At 28.8% G+C, this 16,744-nt stretch overlaps 1 protein-coding gene across 1 annotated transcript in view; it reads left to right on the forward strand.

Moving 5' to 3' along the window:
* LOC130671972 (dexamethasone-induced Ras-related protein 1) overlaps nt 1–16,744 on the forward strand; it is a 17,999-nt gene continuing 1,255 nt past the window's right edge. The window contains exons 1-6 of the mRNA XM_057476152.1: nt 1–15; nt 226–503; nt 2,969–3,126; nt 8,874–9,060; nt 10,412–10,622; nt 11,592–15,233. Of these exons, the coding sequence (XP_057332135.1) occupies nt 1–15; nt 226–503; nt 2,969–3,126; nt 8,874–9,060; nt 10,412–10,622; nt 11,592–11,804 (1,062 nt within the window). The 3' untranslated portion in view covers nt 11,805–15,233. The remainder of the gene's footprint in view (nt 16–225; nt 504–2,968; nt 3,127–8,873; nt 9,061–10,411; nt 10,623–11,591; nt 15,234–16,744) is intronic.

Here is a 16,744-nt window from a genome sequence, read left to right on the forward strand (position 1 = left end):
ATGACACCAATTTCAGTAAGATTAGCTAATTTTATCATATAGATATGGTGGGAACAAATTTTCCTTATTCTCTCAATAATATAGATAATTATATAAAAATTAATAAATTAATAACTTAAATTTTTCCAATTATTTTTCGTTAATGAAAAAAAATAGAAACTACAACCTCGAATATATTAAAATATTTTTTAAAAAAATGTAATTTTTTTTCTTTTTTTTTTTTAGCTGGAGGCGTGCGGCCGATTGTTTGGTTGCGTGCAGCGACTCTGCGGAAATAGGTCTACGATCGAGGATAGTGAACCCCGACAAGTCCGAGGTCGAAGGGGTGCTCAGGATCTCGAGGGACCATCAGGGCCGGAGGATGCAATCCTACCGGTACCCGTTAGTCCAAGCCCAGCATCGACTTCCTCCCAGGAGGATTCATGCAAACCGCCACCTCGCAACTGCTACCGTCTCATTGCTCTCGGTAGTGCTCGCGTCGGGAAAACCGCTATTGTAGCACGGTACGTCACTCTCTATATAAATTGATATTTACTGATATCTACTGAAAAAAATTCAAACAATGATTTTAAAAAATAAAATCCAATAAATAATCGCTGAGTTAAAACTTCAAAAGCTCATTGACTCGAACTAGTTTTTCTATTGTGATTTATTTATTCACAAGCTCGACCATATTTAGCTTCCGAAGATTAGAACAAAAGGAATAGAATTTTGATAGAGTATTCTCCCGAGCTTGTGATATGATTTGTATATAAATATAAAATAAGTGAATTTTATAACAAATGCTGATGGTATTTCGGGAAAATTCGATTAACCATTTGGCCACTCGTCCAAATGTATCGTTATCGCCTACTCACTGGTATGCATCATTCAACTCATTCGTAAACTTCCGTTCATACGATTTGGAATTTTCATCGTGGATTCACAGCTTGTTGAATTTTATACGCATGAGTTAACACAAGGGATATAACTGTTGGAATTTTTAATTTTTATAGTCAATAAATCATAACGAACATTTTAATTAACTAAATTTTTTTATTATCGCGTCAATTATTCATGTCGAATACGGGCATGGAAAGTAAAATAAGCAAAAAAAAAAAATTCATGCATATTTTTCTTTGATATTCATACTATTTTTAGCAATCAGATAGTTGTATATTAATATAACATTCATTGAAAAATGATATGGGCAAAAATAGATCACCGGAACAAAGGAATACGTTTACAAAAAAATTACTTTTTCCTGGACAAGATAAAAATTTTTTTATTTTTAAAAATTCTTGATCACAAAATAAATAAAAAAAATCTTTGGAAATTCGATTTCGTCCCGATTTTTGTAATTTGCATTAAAATTGAGGTAAATTAATTTTCTATAAAAAAATTAGTCATCACCGATAAAATTATTTTTAACTTCTGATTTTAGCATCAGTTTAAATTAAATTATTATAAACTGGATTTTGTAAGTTCATTTAAAATTGAAAAACTTTAAAAGCCGATTTTACCATTTAAAATTCGATTTTTTATTAAAATTTTATAGGGACCTATTTTGCTCTTCGTCCATTGAAAAGTTCGTTAAATTTTTAAAAAATAAAATTTTTAAAATACTGCAGATATCTCATTTATCTAATTCATCATATATATTAGGATGACCCAAAAAAAACCGACTATTTTTTTTTTTGAGTCTCTTATGAAAATTTGTTGGCTTATGATGTTTTAAGAAGCCTCACCAAAATCAGCTCGATAAAAAATTTTCAAGAGGTCGCTCACGAATTTCGAAACTATCAAAAATGATCGGAATTCGAATTTTTTTCTTCTTCGTGGCAGCAATAGTTTATATTTGTGAAATCATGACTACGCTGAAAATTTAAGCCCAAAATTTAAATATTTGAACCTCGCTCAAGAATTTTGAATGTTTCCGAGTGCTGTCTATTGGACGTTTTCGAGCGACCCTTGAATATTAATAATAAAGCTTCTCGATTTTTTCACCATCAATTTGCATAACAATGAATGAAAATACAGCCCGAGAAATAGAAATAATAAGTTATTTACATACTTTTTTATTTTTTAATTCAATTTTTAGGTTTTTTCGCTTATTCAAAACTTACCAAATTTTATTGTTTAAGACTGTCATGTATATTTTTGGTTATGCAAAAGTTATATTTTAGTAAAATGACAATAATTGAGTTATAAAAAAATATAAAAACTAATTTAAAGTATTAGTTATATATTATCAGTTAATATTCAAAATTCTTGAGCACCGTTTAATTATTTAAATTTTGGGCTGAAATTTTAAGCATAGTCATGATTTTACAAGTATAAACTATTGCTGCCACGAGAAAGAAAAAATTTAGAAATAAAAAATCCGAATTTCAATCATTTTTGATATTTTCAAAATTCGTGAGTGACCTCCTGAAAATTTTTTATCGAGCTGATTTTTGGAGAGGCTTCTTAAAACATCGTAAGCCAAAAAATTCTCAGAAGAGACTCGAAAAAAAAAATAGTCGGTTTTTTTGGGTCACCCTGATATATATGTATATATAATATTTTTCTTTCAATCGCTCCGAAAATCGGATAGAGTGAAAAGTGGTGTGAAAAATAATAAAAAAAAAAATAAAGAGTTTTATCTCACAGACGGAGCATAGTTTCCGTGAATATAAAAGAAATAAAAAAGTAAGGATGCTGTAGAATAAAAGAGTGCGAGCAGAGATATCGTTAGATGAGAGCAGAGGGATTTCACAACCCACCTGACTCGTTCTAGATTTTCGTGGCCTCTCGTCGTGAAAACTGTTTCCCAGCAAAGTAATCCCCAATGAACTTACCAACTCACCCTGACATCATGACCAAGTACTTTTTTTTTTTTTATTAATTCCCTAAATTATATTCACTCTCACGTACGTGAGACGATTATAATTTTTTTATATCAGGAAAAAGAAAATTATTATCATTTATCGTCACATTATTTTCACAGATTTCTATCAAATAAATTTGAGGAAAGCTACACCCCAACGATTGAGGATTTTCATAGAAAATTATACAGAATTCGAGGTGAAGTGCATCAGCTAGATCTACTGGATACCAGTGGCAATCATCCTTTTCCTGCTATGAGAAGACTCTCCTTCCTCACTGGTAAGTGATCTCTTCGAAGAATAGGAAAATCAGTATAAGCGAAATCTTGACCTCCGTATTCATGTTTCTTAACAATAAAACCGTAATCCATATGCTACAAAGTAAAAAAAAACTGGGGTAACTCCAGGCGGTGTAGGTGTTAAAATTTTCGGTCTTAAATTTCCACACTTAAAGCGGTGTTAAAGTAACACCGCTGAAGGTGTAAACATTCTTTATCGCTGTTAAAAAAATTTCCCGGTGTTAAAATATTTTTCGGTGTTGAAAATATTTAACTTTGTGAATATTTTTACTTACTCGATCACTACAGTTATTAATTAATTAAGTTATTGGTGATTGAAATGGTGATGGGCGTAAAATTGTGTAATTTTTAAATAAATTGCGTATAACATAAATAATTACTTAAATAAATACATAGCAAAATTGAAATTTCCTCTAGATAAGCCGAGTCAAAAATAAAACTTGATTTAGACTTGGTTTACTAAGTCGAAATTTGGAGCTGTTTTTTATAAGATAAACTCGACTTTTTTTTTACGGAGATATGAAATACATTGAGTTTTTGATTTGGTTTAGACTTAACTGGCTCACTTAGTCACGATTTAAGACGAAAAAGTTGAAATCAAATCGAAATTGACTTGGTTTTGACTTATTCGACTTAAAATATAAGGCGAAAAGTTTAAATCAAGTCGAAATTCATTTGATTTAGACTTATTCGACTTAAATTATAAGGCGAAAAAGTCAAAACTACAGTGAAATAATTGTTATATATTCAGGCGAAAGTAAGGCGAATAAATAACTTTTTTCGAATTGATTCAGCAAGTCAAAAGTAAGGTGAGTGACTATCGTGCTGGAAGTAAAGTCGAATAAGTTCAAACTAAGATCAAAAAATATAAATAAGTTGAAACTAAGATGAAAAAAGTTCAAAAAGTTGAAAAAAATTTAATTTAAGTCGAAAAAGTCGAGATCTTATCAAAAAATCATCGGCAAATCGATAACTTCAAAAGAAAATAAGGTGAAGCGAGCCTGAATCAAATTTAATTTTTGACTCGGGAATATTCATTAAATTTTTATATTTAATACATTTTTTTTTTCTAATTTCTATACGTGGAATTTTGTTTTACACCTATTTAACACCTCCAAATTACACCGCCTACACCAGTGTTATTTAATTTTAACATGTATAGATAGACTAGTTCTTTAAAAGCAATCCAGAAATCAGAGAAAAAGCTTTAAGAAAATATAGTACACTCAGATTTGAGCTCAAGAGAAGAAACCGAGCAAAAAATAAGTATACTCAACAAGTTGAAGTGAGAGTAAAAACACCCAGGAAAGGGTTAAACTTTGTTCGCTTGGTATAATCAATACACACGAATTTAGTTTGTCGTTGACTCTTGCTACGATAAAATTCATTTAATTTTCATTCTATTAATTTTTCACAAAGTCCATCTCATCTTCATTCGCTCGAGATACTCAACAAGTTGTGAGATGGTAAAAAATAAAAACAAAAATAGTTCTCATCATCTTAATTTACCCTAACTACAGTTTTTAAAAAAAAATGAATGTGCTTCTAAGTAGTATTTAATTTCACACTGCTCAATAGACCTTTTAGCAACGATATTTAAATAAATCTTTAAATACACCCTGAGTCTTATTACCGTAGATATATCGTATTCATATGCGGCTGACCCCGATTCGTAAACAATGCTTTTAGTTTCTTCGATGCAAAACAGACACAATGCCTGACATATTTCGAGAAACTAACAATACGTATAAATACAACTAACATCTTTTACTAGACACGTAAATAAAACTTTTGCTTACAGATTTTCCAAAAGAACTCAAAATCGATTTATTATTTTATAAAATATTTACACTGTAAAAAATCGGGAATGAATTCGAAGTGATTCCGGATTTTATTTAAATCTGACTTCCCATGTCAAAAAACAAATTCTAGTTTTGTCCTCAAAAGCCTCAATTACTTGGATGTTTTATTTGCCGCTCGGAAAGTAACTCTACTTTAGTACTCAAAATCCTCAATGAGAACTATGAGATCTAAATGCGAATAATTTATCGGTTTTGAATTATAAGTAAGACCTCAAAATCCTCAACGAATGAAAAGTTATAGTTCGGACTTTGAAAAATTTTAGATAGAAAAGGGAGGGGAGAGAATACGTCGAATGAGACTTTTGAGTTTCAAATGCGGATAAAATTATTCCTGTACTCTCTTAAAATGAACCAGTGAAATTCACTGATTCAACCAGTGGAATAAGATGATCGCTTGGCTCACTGGTTAAACCAGTGATACGCCGGTGTACTACATAAATATAAACACAATAGGTTAGATTAATTTTATTTTATTATAAACGTTTCTTTATAAACAAAGTGAAGTCAAACAAAAAGAGTCTTAATAACAATTATATTTAATTAAAAATTATTTAGTAGTAAAATAAATAATATTTATTAGGATTTATAAATATTTAATTTGTTTCCATTTTCAATGGGCTTTTTATATTGTTCAATTTTAAAATTATGTCATTCATTTTTGAGGTTAGCTCCAAGCTATTGAAATTACTCCAAAGTTATTTATTTTTAAACTCTGTAAAAATTGTGTCATATAATTATTATTGTTATATAAAAGTTAGTTAAAATATTACATGAAGATAATCAATAAATATTACTTATTTATTGACATAATAAAACACTTAAATATACTCATGTACAGAATGCTGCTGTACCCGCGCGCTTACATATTTTTAGTTCACTGGTTGAAACCAGTGAGCGCGACGTTCACTGATTCAACCAGTGAAATTCACTGGTTCAACCAGTGAACTTCACTGGTTGAATCAGTGGAATTTCACTGGTTCATTTTAAGAGAGTACGTTTTGAGTATTTTGAGGCTCTAATCGAAATTATGTTATTCCAATTCGGTCCTCAAAGTGGTAAAATTGGTCGTAACTACTACTTCGAGAACTAAACTAGGATAACTTCCTCTACTGTTGTCAATCTTAAAATTCTAAATTGATCCTCAAAAACCTCATTGAGAACTTTGAGACTTCAATCCGAATTTGTTTTTTGACTCGGGTTCACTTCGTCACTCGGAGTTTCGGAGTTTTAGAAAAATAATATGGCAAACGGAGTAAATAAGGAGTTCCTTTTCTCAGCGGAGTCATTTCGGAGTAATCTGAATTTTTTTCACTCCGGATTTAATCCGGGTTCGACCCGCAATTTTTCTACAGTGTAAATAAATAAAAAAGAAAAGAAAGAAAAATAGATTTTATTGGTCATTATTAATAAAATTTTTTTTTTTTTTATTGCGGTTATTTAACTATAAAGTATAAAAGACGTATACATTTAATGCTAAGGATGCCTTCAAGTTATATCTACAGTCTTAAACTTGGCAATATAATGCTCATAAAACGTACAAGTTACGAGAATACGTAAGATTTGAAAGCCTCAAGCAAGGTGAGAGAATACTAGAGATACACAGTAACCGCAGAATCTTACACAGAAAACCAAGATTTCACTATATATATTATGTAATGACCATATATATCTTCAAAAGAATTCTCTTTGTAGACAAATAGTTTGAATAAAATTAACCTTCATTTATAAAAACTTATTTGTGAATTTAAAATAAATGAATCCTTTGAAATTCATAACTGATAATTTCCATACAAAAAAATCGGTCTATCGGTTGACCCTGCGGGCCAGCCTCAAAACTTCCCGCTATTTTCGAGCTCCTTGAGCTCGAAAATACTTTTGTAGGCCGTTGTTTTCAAAAAAAAGTTTTTTACTATTTCCTTTATCAACGATATCTTTCTAACAAACTAACCGATTGAGACGGTTGAGGTGGCAATCGACGCGTTTTATCAAGTTCTAAAGCTGATCAAATTTTAAAATTGATGTATCGAGTCGTTTTTGAGAAATTTCAAAAAAACAAAAAAAAATTGTTTTTAATTCTTTCGACAACGGTTTTTCTTGAACGAATGAACCGATTTTAATGGGTTAGGTGACATTCGACGCGGCTTATAAAGTTTTAGAACCCAGTCGATTTTGGAATCAATCCATCAAGCATATTACAAGTTATCCAAAAAAAACATTCTTGAAAAAATTTTATTTTTGGAATATCTCTGAACGAGCCCTACCAATTAAGCTCAATTTTTCACAGCTTTTAGATATTGACAAGCCGCGACGAATGACACCTTAAATTTCAAAATCGGTTCATCCGTTCAAAAGATACAGGTATTTACATACATACATACGTACATACGTACATACATACACTCGGACATCATCGTGAAATTAGTCAGAATAGCTTCCTAGGACCTCAAAACGTCGACATCTGATGAAAATTCGATTTTCGTAAATCTGACCGAAACCAATAACTTCTCGAATTTTTGAAAATTTACAATTTTCTCAGCGGGAAGTTAAAAAAAAGTTCTTTCAAAAATTACTATTTAGAACAGTAGTAAAAAAGCAAAACTTGTTTTGAAACACTATTTTTACACCTGAAACTGCAATTTTTACTATTTTTCTCAATTATATCAGTCTCGGTATATTTTTTATATACGGAAAATGATAATTTAACTATCAACCCTCCAACGGCGAGCATATTTTTTTTAGCAACCCCAAAAAACTGTCTTTTATATCTACCCTTCATTTTCTCACGTCGTATATGAATGAATAATCCGAAAAAGTGTTGCAATATTTTTTTCAACATCTTCTGAAGATTCACTGAATTATAAAAATTAATCTTTTTTTTTTTTTTGCCCTAAATAATTCAAATGCAACCAAACAAAAATGATAACATTTTAAAATTCATAACTTTTGACTGAATAACCAAAAAAAAAATTCTTTAAAAATATATATTTATATGTACGATCAATTAGTCACTTTGATGACCCAGTTTTCTTATTGAGGGTTAATTATATAAAAGATTGCAAAAAAAAATATGACATTATCGTTGTTTGAAATCATATTTTTTTCTGATTATTTTGTCATTAGTCCCTTGTATATTTTAATCATAATTATTTTAGTTTATTTGTGTCGGTATATATTTTCAAAATAATTACTCATCATGGGGACGCATATATTAACTTGACATGTTACTGTATTTTTATAATATACACGATAGCGTGTTAAATTACTCTGTATATATAACGAAAATTTACTATACGAGCAGGAGTTTTCCATTCGCTTATCGTTTGTCACCGGCGATATGAATACTTTTTAATAGGGATCATATAGATTTTTTTCCGATAAAAAAAAAATAATAATAATAATAATTTGCTGGATAAATTTACGCCAATCAAAGTCACGCACAAGTTTTATTTTCTATTACCTCTTATTCACATCCGTAATATTATTTTGACATGTATATTATTACATGTCATATATAAAATATAAATTAATCAGAGTGTAAATATAAAAAATATATAAAATAAATTTAACTTAAATATGAATCTAAAGTTTTGAGTAATTATAAAATATGTTTGATAAAAAATATGTTTTAATAAGTTGCGTGTTAATTATACACACGTATGTTGAGAAAAAAATATATGGAATAAGAGCTCGTTTCATATATATGGAGTCACATAATGGTCACGTACACGTAATTTATTTATTTTTTTTTTATAAATTTTAATATATATAATTAGTCTTAAGAAAGAAATAGGATGAATATTTAGATTAAGGAAAGTGTATAATAAAATAAAAAATATTTGAATAAAAGTAAATAAATTTGTTAACAGGTGACTTATTTGTACTCGTGTTTAGTATGGACAGCCGCGAGTCTTTTGAAGAAGCCATTAGATTACGAGAGGCAATATTGGAAACTAAAATAACTGCCACACAAAGTGTTAAAGGAAGGAGTAAAAGCCATCATAATTTAAAAGTACCCATGGTCATGGCGGGAAATAAATGTGATTATGATGTTAAGTATGTTTATAAATATATATTTTATGTTATTTTCAATTTTATATGGAGAAAAAAATTATCGAATACCCGAGTCGAAATTTAAATCGTAGAATGAACGTACTAACTATACGTTGAAAACGTAAATTCAACCTTTGAAGACGTAAAAACGTATTCTAACGTAGTTGACAGTAGATATACAACTTTTCAAAACTTGCAAAAAAAAACATGTCTAGCAGTCAGAAGACGAGAAATAGAAATTTTCTCTTTTGGGTCCTACAGACTACCTAGTAGCTAGAAGATCAAAAATAAAAATTCTCAACAGCTGTGGTATATTTTGGGCCTTGTGAGACAGTACTCACTGATGGCTAATTTCTTATGCTCAATTGGGTCTTACAGACTACTCAGAAGTTGGGAAACAAGATATAAAAATTTTCAGCAGCTTTTGAAAATTATTTTGGAGCCTTGCAAGAGATAACTCTTGACTCTATACTCTATAAACTAACTCACGAGCCATAAGTAGATTTATCTCCTACAAGGCCCAAAATATTTTTCAAAAGCTGCTAACAATTTTTATTTCCCGTCTTTTGGCTGCTAGGCATGTTTTTTTTTTGACGATTAAATGTTTCCCATAAAGTTTAATTTTTTATTGCAAGTTTCGAAAGGTTGTATCTACGATTACGTATATCTTATTTACGTTTTCGTACGTCAACTACGTCTAAAATACATTTTTACGCAAAACGAGGTACTCCCAAAATTTTAGAAAATTTTGCCCGAAAAAATTAAAAATTTTCTATTTACTTTGAATATCATTAAAAAAAAAAATTTTTGCGTATTTGAGTCCTTGAAAGCTTAATATGTCAACTACCCCGTTTTGCTTCCCCCCCCCCTTTTTTAAAAACTGGAACCGTTCCATAAATTTTTTCTCCATAAAATCAAGTTCACTGTAAAAAATCGGCTGTGAATTTTTAATCTGAATTCACTCCATCACTCGGAGTCCCGGATTGTAAAAAAAAAAATCGCGTACGGAGTAAATAGAGAATCTTTGTCAGCAAAATAAATGTAGATTTATTTTACTCCATATCCCTTCTGACTATGGAGTTTAAATGTTGAAATAAATATATGTATTTAAAGCAGACAATTTTCTATGCAAAATCACAAATAAATAATTAATAATTTTTACTACTCGTAATTTTCACTCCGCGCAAGTTTTTTTATGAATAATACAAATAAAACGCCCCGTGAGAGTAAACTTTTCTGAGGGGATTAAATGAATAAAAAATCCGGGTTCGCTCCGAAAACTTTTGCAGTGTAAGTCAGTAAGTCAGTAAGCACTAATAATAATAGTAGTAATAATTTATTTTATTATTATAAGGGTTGTAAGTGTAGAAGAAGCAGAGCAATATTGCGTGAGCCAAGATGAATGTTGTGTGTTTGTTGAAGTGTCAGCTAAGCGCAATTATCACGTTGACGAGCTTTTCTACCAACTTTTCGTTGTGGCCGGATTGCCTCTAGAAATGGCTCCAAATCATCACAGAAAAGTTCCATTGACCTTTGGCTCACCCACAATGTTGCCACCCTCTCAGGTAAATAACTCTACTTTAATTACGATCTGCTCAGAGTTTAGATTATTTACCATACATATAACGATAAATTCTATATTTATTCGCTTGCTTCATATTCCGTTCGTTTAACTGTAGTTATAATTAAAATTTATATCTTTTCCATCTGTCCATTTTCAACTTTTAAAATTAATTTCACGTTATTAAATTTTTAAATTACCCGTTATCCATTAGTGAAAAAACGATTGCACACAATCTTAATTTAAAAAACAATAATTGATGTCCCGGGATTTAAAGTATATTATTCAGTCTTCATACTGTAGAAAAGTGTGAAGCAAAATAAGACACCGCTTTTTAACAACAAAATTTTTTTTTTGTAAATTTTTATCGAGCCTAGAAAAAAAATGGGGTGAGTTGTTCACTCAAAACACGACGACCATTTCGAAATTTTGACAAGAAAATTTTTTCGTGTTTATTGTCAAAGTTATTTGATAACTAACCGGAAAAAAAACTTGAGGGTAAAATGTACTTTGAAAAAAAATTTTTTTATTTCTTTCATTTAATTTATTATAGAAATATTATGCGACTTGAATATTAATATTTAATTTATTCAACACAATTGTTTTTAATTTAAACACAGACCCAAAATATTTTTTTATTTTTTATCCGAGCACTAAAATTTTACTAATTTCCATTTTCGTAACCACGAGAAAAATGTTTTTTGTTCAAAATTATAAAATGGTCGCACTACTCGAGATGACCGACTTACCCCCCAGTATTTTTAGAGATCCTTAAAATTTACAAAAAAATTTATTTGTCAAAAAACGTCTTATTTTCTAACATGTATATAATATTTAGTACTTATACAGAAAGAGGCTTATAGTCGTTTTGATGCTGCATGCGCTCTAAATATTGATAAAAAGATATAAATAAACCTATATATTGTATTGATTATTGTTTATTGTTTATTTTTTATGTTGTTAAAAAAAAAAGCCAAAGCATAAAGCAACACTCAGTATAAAACGTCGATTGAGTGACGCTTGCGGAGTTGTTGCACCAAATGTACGACGTCCAAGTATTAGAACAGATTTGATGATAATGAGGACCAAGACGTGTTCCCTTGCCGCCGGAAACGAGAATATCGCACCGGGTTCAAGAATCACCCTTCGATCTTCCGAACCAGGCAAAACCTGCACAATTCAGTGATAATACAATTCAGATAATGATTAATGTTATTGACTAAAATTATATATAAATATATTAAGGTGGTCGTTAAAAAATTAAATTTTCTCAGGCGCCCCATAAAAAGCTTCTTTTGAGTGAAAAAATACCTGGGGAATTTGGTTTTTTCGTTTTAAGTAAAAAGAACACGTGCCTCAGGACGATCAAAGTTCATTTTTCGATACGATCGCGTTTTTTTTTAAATATCTCATAAAATATGCAGATTAAAGGCAAAAATCATAGGAACAATTTTGTAGGAAATTAAATTCTTGACAAAAAAGGTCATGTTCATTTTTTTTATACAACGTGTATTTCTGAAGATATTTTTAAAAAACTTTTTTTAGATTCAATGAATTGAGCGTTTTAAGGATTACAAATTTTGAAAATAACATTTTTCTAAGTACATAGAAACTGTAACAAGCATCAATAATTTATATGTTACGAGTTACGAAGTTGTCTATATTTAAAAAAAATCGTTATTTTTAACATTTGTTATCCTTAAAATGCCCAATTGATAAGATCTAAAAAAGTTTTTTTAAAATATCTTCATAAATACACATTTTATAAAAAAAATGAACCTGACCTTTTTTGTCAAGAATTTAATTTCCTTCAAAATTGTTCCTGCAATTTTTTCCTTTAATCTGCATATTTCATGAGATATTTAACAAAAACCGCGATTGTCTCGAAAAATGAACTTAAATCGTCACTCGGCACGTGTTTTTTTTACTTAAAAAGAAAAAACCAAATTCCCCACGTATTTTTTCACTAAAAAGAAGCTTTTTATAGGGCGCCTGAGAAAATTTAATTTTTAACGACCATCCTAATATACATAAATATATAAATTATATATATATAAATAATACAATAAGCCTCACTCTGTTCCTAAGATAATTAAAATATAAATTAATGTATTTAAAATAAATAAATAAACGAACAAAGTGAGAAAAATAATAAATTAATGATGATCTTGCTCTAAGATCATTGGCAAAAAATTTTCGGATCTCTTTTTATTACATATATATATAGGTATATATATATAAGAAATATATATTTAATTAATTAATTAAATAATGTTAAATTCATAATAAAAATTATATCCATAGTTACGTGTTGAGTGGTAATTAATACTGTAATTATCATTCAGACTGCCTTAATTAATAATGTAGAGGAAAATTGTTAAAGAAAAATGATAATTCTATAATACTATTTCATTAAAATGTTCACAATTAATGGATTACTATAATTAGTATTAATTTTATCAAATAACGACGAACCAATTGATATTATGAAATGTAAATATATATTTAATGGCAATAGTAAGTATTATACATGTATGTATATAGAGATATGTACATGTATGACTAAATATTATGAACCAATGAACGACATTCGACAATTAATAATTAAATACCATTTGTCATCTATGCAATTGTAATTTTCGACATTATTAGTTATTATATATTACATACACCTACAATACTGTGCGTTACATTTTATTTTATGGAAATTTATTAATAAACTTGAGCAATAAATTATGTTTTTTCCATTACAATGCCTACTGATATTTTTATAAATTTATTATAATTATTAATCCTCCGGTATTTTTTTATTTTTTCTACTCTTTGAAAATTAATTTGTGAATTTCACTGCGAATCAGTGGATAGTCACTATTTCTACAGCTATAAGTTAAGTATACCACTAATTCAACCAGTGGTATAGAGGAAGGGGGGCAAAACGGGGTACCCCAAAAATTTTATTGTTTAAATGTTTTTTAAACATCCCAAAATCACTTTTGTAAATATAATTCACCATTATTTTGGTTTTTTGTTTTGTTAAACTTTTTCAAAAATCGATATCTCTAAATATGAATTAGTTAAAATAAGTGAATATTCACTAATTCCAAGTACAAACCGGACCACTAATTTCAAAAAGTGGTTCGGTTGGCACTCAGAATTAGTGAATATTCACTTATTTCACTTATTCATGTTTAGAGAGATTGTCAGTCGAAAAATATTAATGACTTGTTTTATGATAAAAACTATTAAAAATTTTTTTTCAATCTGTTGCATTCAATAATTGTATAGAATGTAATTTTTTTGTATATAAATTACTTTAAAAAAAAATTTAATTTAATCAAACTTATTTAATATCCAGAAATTTTTTTTTTCACCTTTTTTAGAGGGTACCCTTTGCCCACAAAAATGAAATTTTTTTTTTTAATCTCAACTGAAAATTTTTTCTATTTACTTTAAATATCACTAAGAACAAATATTTAGCGTAATTGGGTCATCCAAAATTTTGTATTTCCTTAAATACCCCATTTTGCCCCTCCCTTCCCTACTTATAGCTGATTCCCAGAGAATATTCACTAATTCGAAATGAATTTCACTGACTCATTTTTAGAAACAAATTACACTGTAAAAAATTCACACCAAGTTGGCCGTGTAAAATTTTTGAGGACTATTTTCACACCAAAAAATTTTTCTGTCTACGAATTTTGTTTTTTTTCATGTAAATTGTAAAAAAATTTTCACAATGAATTAAATCCCTCAAAGTTAAATTCACTTGAAAAGAAAATTTATTTTAATGTTAAAACTTCGAACCAGAATGAATCCGCATTAAATTAAAATCTTCATGACTCCGAAATCACTCCGTTGAAAAAAAAATTCGTATTCACTCCGGATGCGGAGTGAATTCGGATTTGAATAAAATCCATATTCACTCTGACTTAACTCCCGACTTTTTGCAGTGCATGTTAAAAGTAATTATTATTAATTAAAATTATAGTTACGAAATGAATAATAGGTCAGAATCTACCCTTGGATATAAATAAACACACGGGTTCTTTTAAATGAATAATTAATACAGATATTATATTCCGTCGTGTTTAAATTAGGCCATCATATAATTTTTCATAATCATAAATAATATTTTAAAAAATAATTTGATTAACACGAGACAGGATAAAAAAAGTTGTAATTTAAAATAAAAAAAAAAAACTAAATTTGATATTGGATAGATTTTGTGACAAATAAATAATTTAAGTAATTAACTTACACGTGACTCGTTTCAGTTATCAATTACAGAGTGTAATTAAGTGTAAGTGTAATTAACCGAGTAACTAAAATCTTGAAATATTTTAAGAATCTCTAATTTGAAGTTTGAATTATTATTATTATCAAAAGTTTAATTTGAGTTGGTTTAACTCGGGGAAAACTCAATTGCCAGCGAGTGAGACGAGAGACTTAAGTTTAAGTGTACAGAGTAGCAGGTGCATTGTAAACTAATCATTCAAGAATGTGTCACTTATTTTATATCTAGTGATACATCTGAACCTATCACTTTCATCTAACTTTTAAAAAAAAAATTTTAACAAATAGCCGACAAACTTTTATTCTATTTTAAAATGTATAAGTGAGTTAAAACTTTATATTTAACTTTTTCAATGAGACATTTTATCAATAACGTCTATCCATTTATAACTTTTAAATCTATGTAATCTTTAAATTTATCAATTTGTTTTCTTCTTACTTATATACATCTACATATACATCTATCTATACTTTAACTTATTAATTTATATTCTCTATAAATTTATTTAAAACTTTTGCAATTCATGTTTGTAAACATTTTAATTTTTGAAAACAAAGTTTATAGTGAGAAAAAAAAAACAATGATGTGATCGAACTTAAGGAAATGTTTAAGAAAAGTATACAGTATACTGTAAAAAATTTGCGGAGTGAACGCGGATTAAATCGGGAGCGAATGGGAAGCGAATGACTGCGTATTTATTTAATTGTCTGGGAATTAAATTTACTTCAAAGGAGAGTTTATTTTAATGGTAAAACACCGAACCAGAGTGGATGCGGATTTTAAAAAAATTCAAATAACTCCACTGGAGAAACAAACTCCGTATTTACTTCGAATGCGGAGTGATTTTTTCTAAAACTTCGCACGGAAAAAAAATGAACCATATAAATATGCAGGAAAATTGATATTTGAACTTTGAAAATTGTAACTTAGACATTTAAAATTTATGAAATTTAAGGTAAAAGACCTAGTACCCGATCAGGAAACTAGTACTTGATCACTCCCCGAGTCAACAATAAAACTTAATTTTGACTTGGTTTACCAAGTCGAAATTTGGAGCTGTTTTTTATAAGACAAACTCCACTTTTTTTACGGAGATATGAAAGACATTGAGTTTTCGCCTTGGTTTAGACTTAACTGGCTTACTTAGTCACGATTTAAGACGAAAAAGTTGAAATCAAGTCGAAATTGACTTGGTTTAGACTTATTCGACTTAAATTTTAAGACGAAAAAGTCAAGATCAAGCTAAAATTGACTTGGATTTGATTTATTCGGCTTAAAATGTAAGGCGAAAAATCTAAATCAAGTCGAAATTGATTTGATTTAGACTTATTCGACTTAAATTATAAGGCGAAAAAGTCAAAACTACGGTAAAATAATTTTTATATATTAAGGCGGAAGTAAGGTGAATATATAACTTTTTTTCGACTTGATTCAGCAAGTCAAAAGTAAGGTGCATGACTATCGTGCTGGAAGTGAAGACGAATAAGTTCAAACAAAGATGAAAAAAGTTCAAAAAGTTAAAAAAATTTAATTCAAGTCGAAATAGTCGAAATCTTATCGAAAAATCGTCGGCAAATCGATAACTTCAAAGGAAAATAAGGTGAAGCGAGCCTGAATCAAGTTTCATTTTTGACCCGGGTTCATGTATTTTCAATGATATATTTATTAAAATTTAGTAAATATAGATATGAAAATACATGAGCGATCGGATACTAGTTCCCTGATCAGGCACTGGGTCTTTTATTATAAAATTTTTTTTTTGAATTTTGAAATTCCCTATATTGACATCCAGGTTCCGGTTTATAATTTCAAATACTAATTTTTTAAATTTC

This window comes from Microplitis mediator, chromosome 7 (assembly GCF_029852145.1).
Source record: "Microplitis mediator isolate UGA2020A chromosome 7, iyMicMedi2.1, whole genome shotgun sequence".
In the NCBI taxonomy this organism is placed as follows: domain Eukaryota; kingdom Metazoa; phylum Arthropoda; class Insecta; order Hymenoptera; family Braconidae; genus Microplitis; species Microplitis mediator.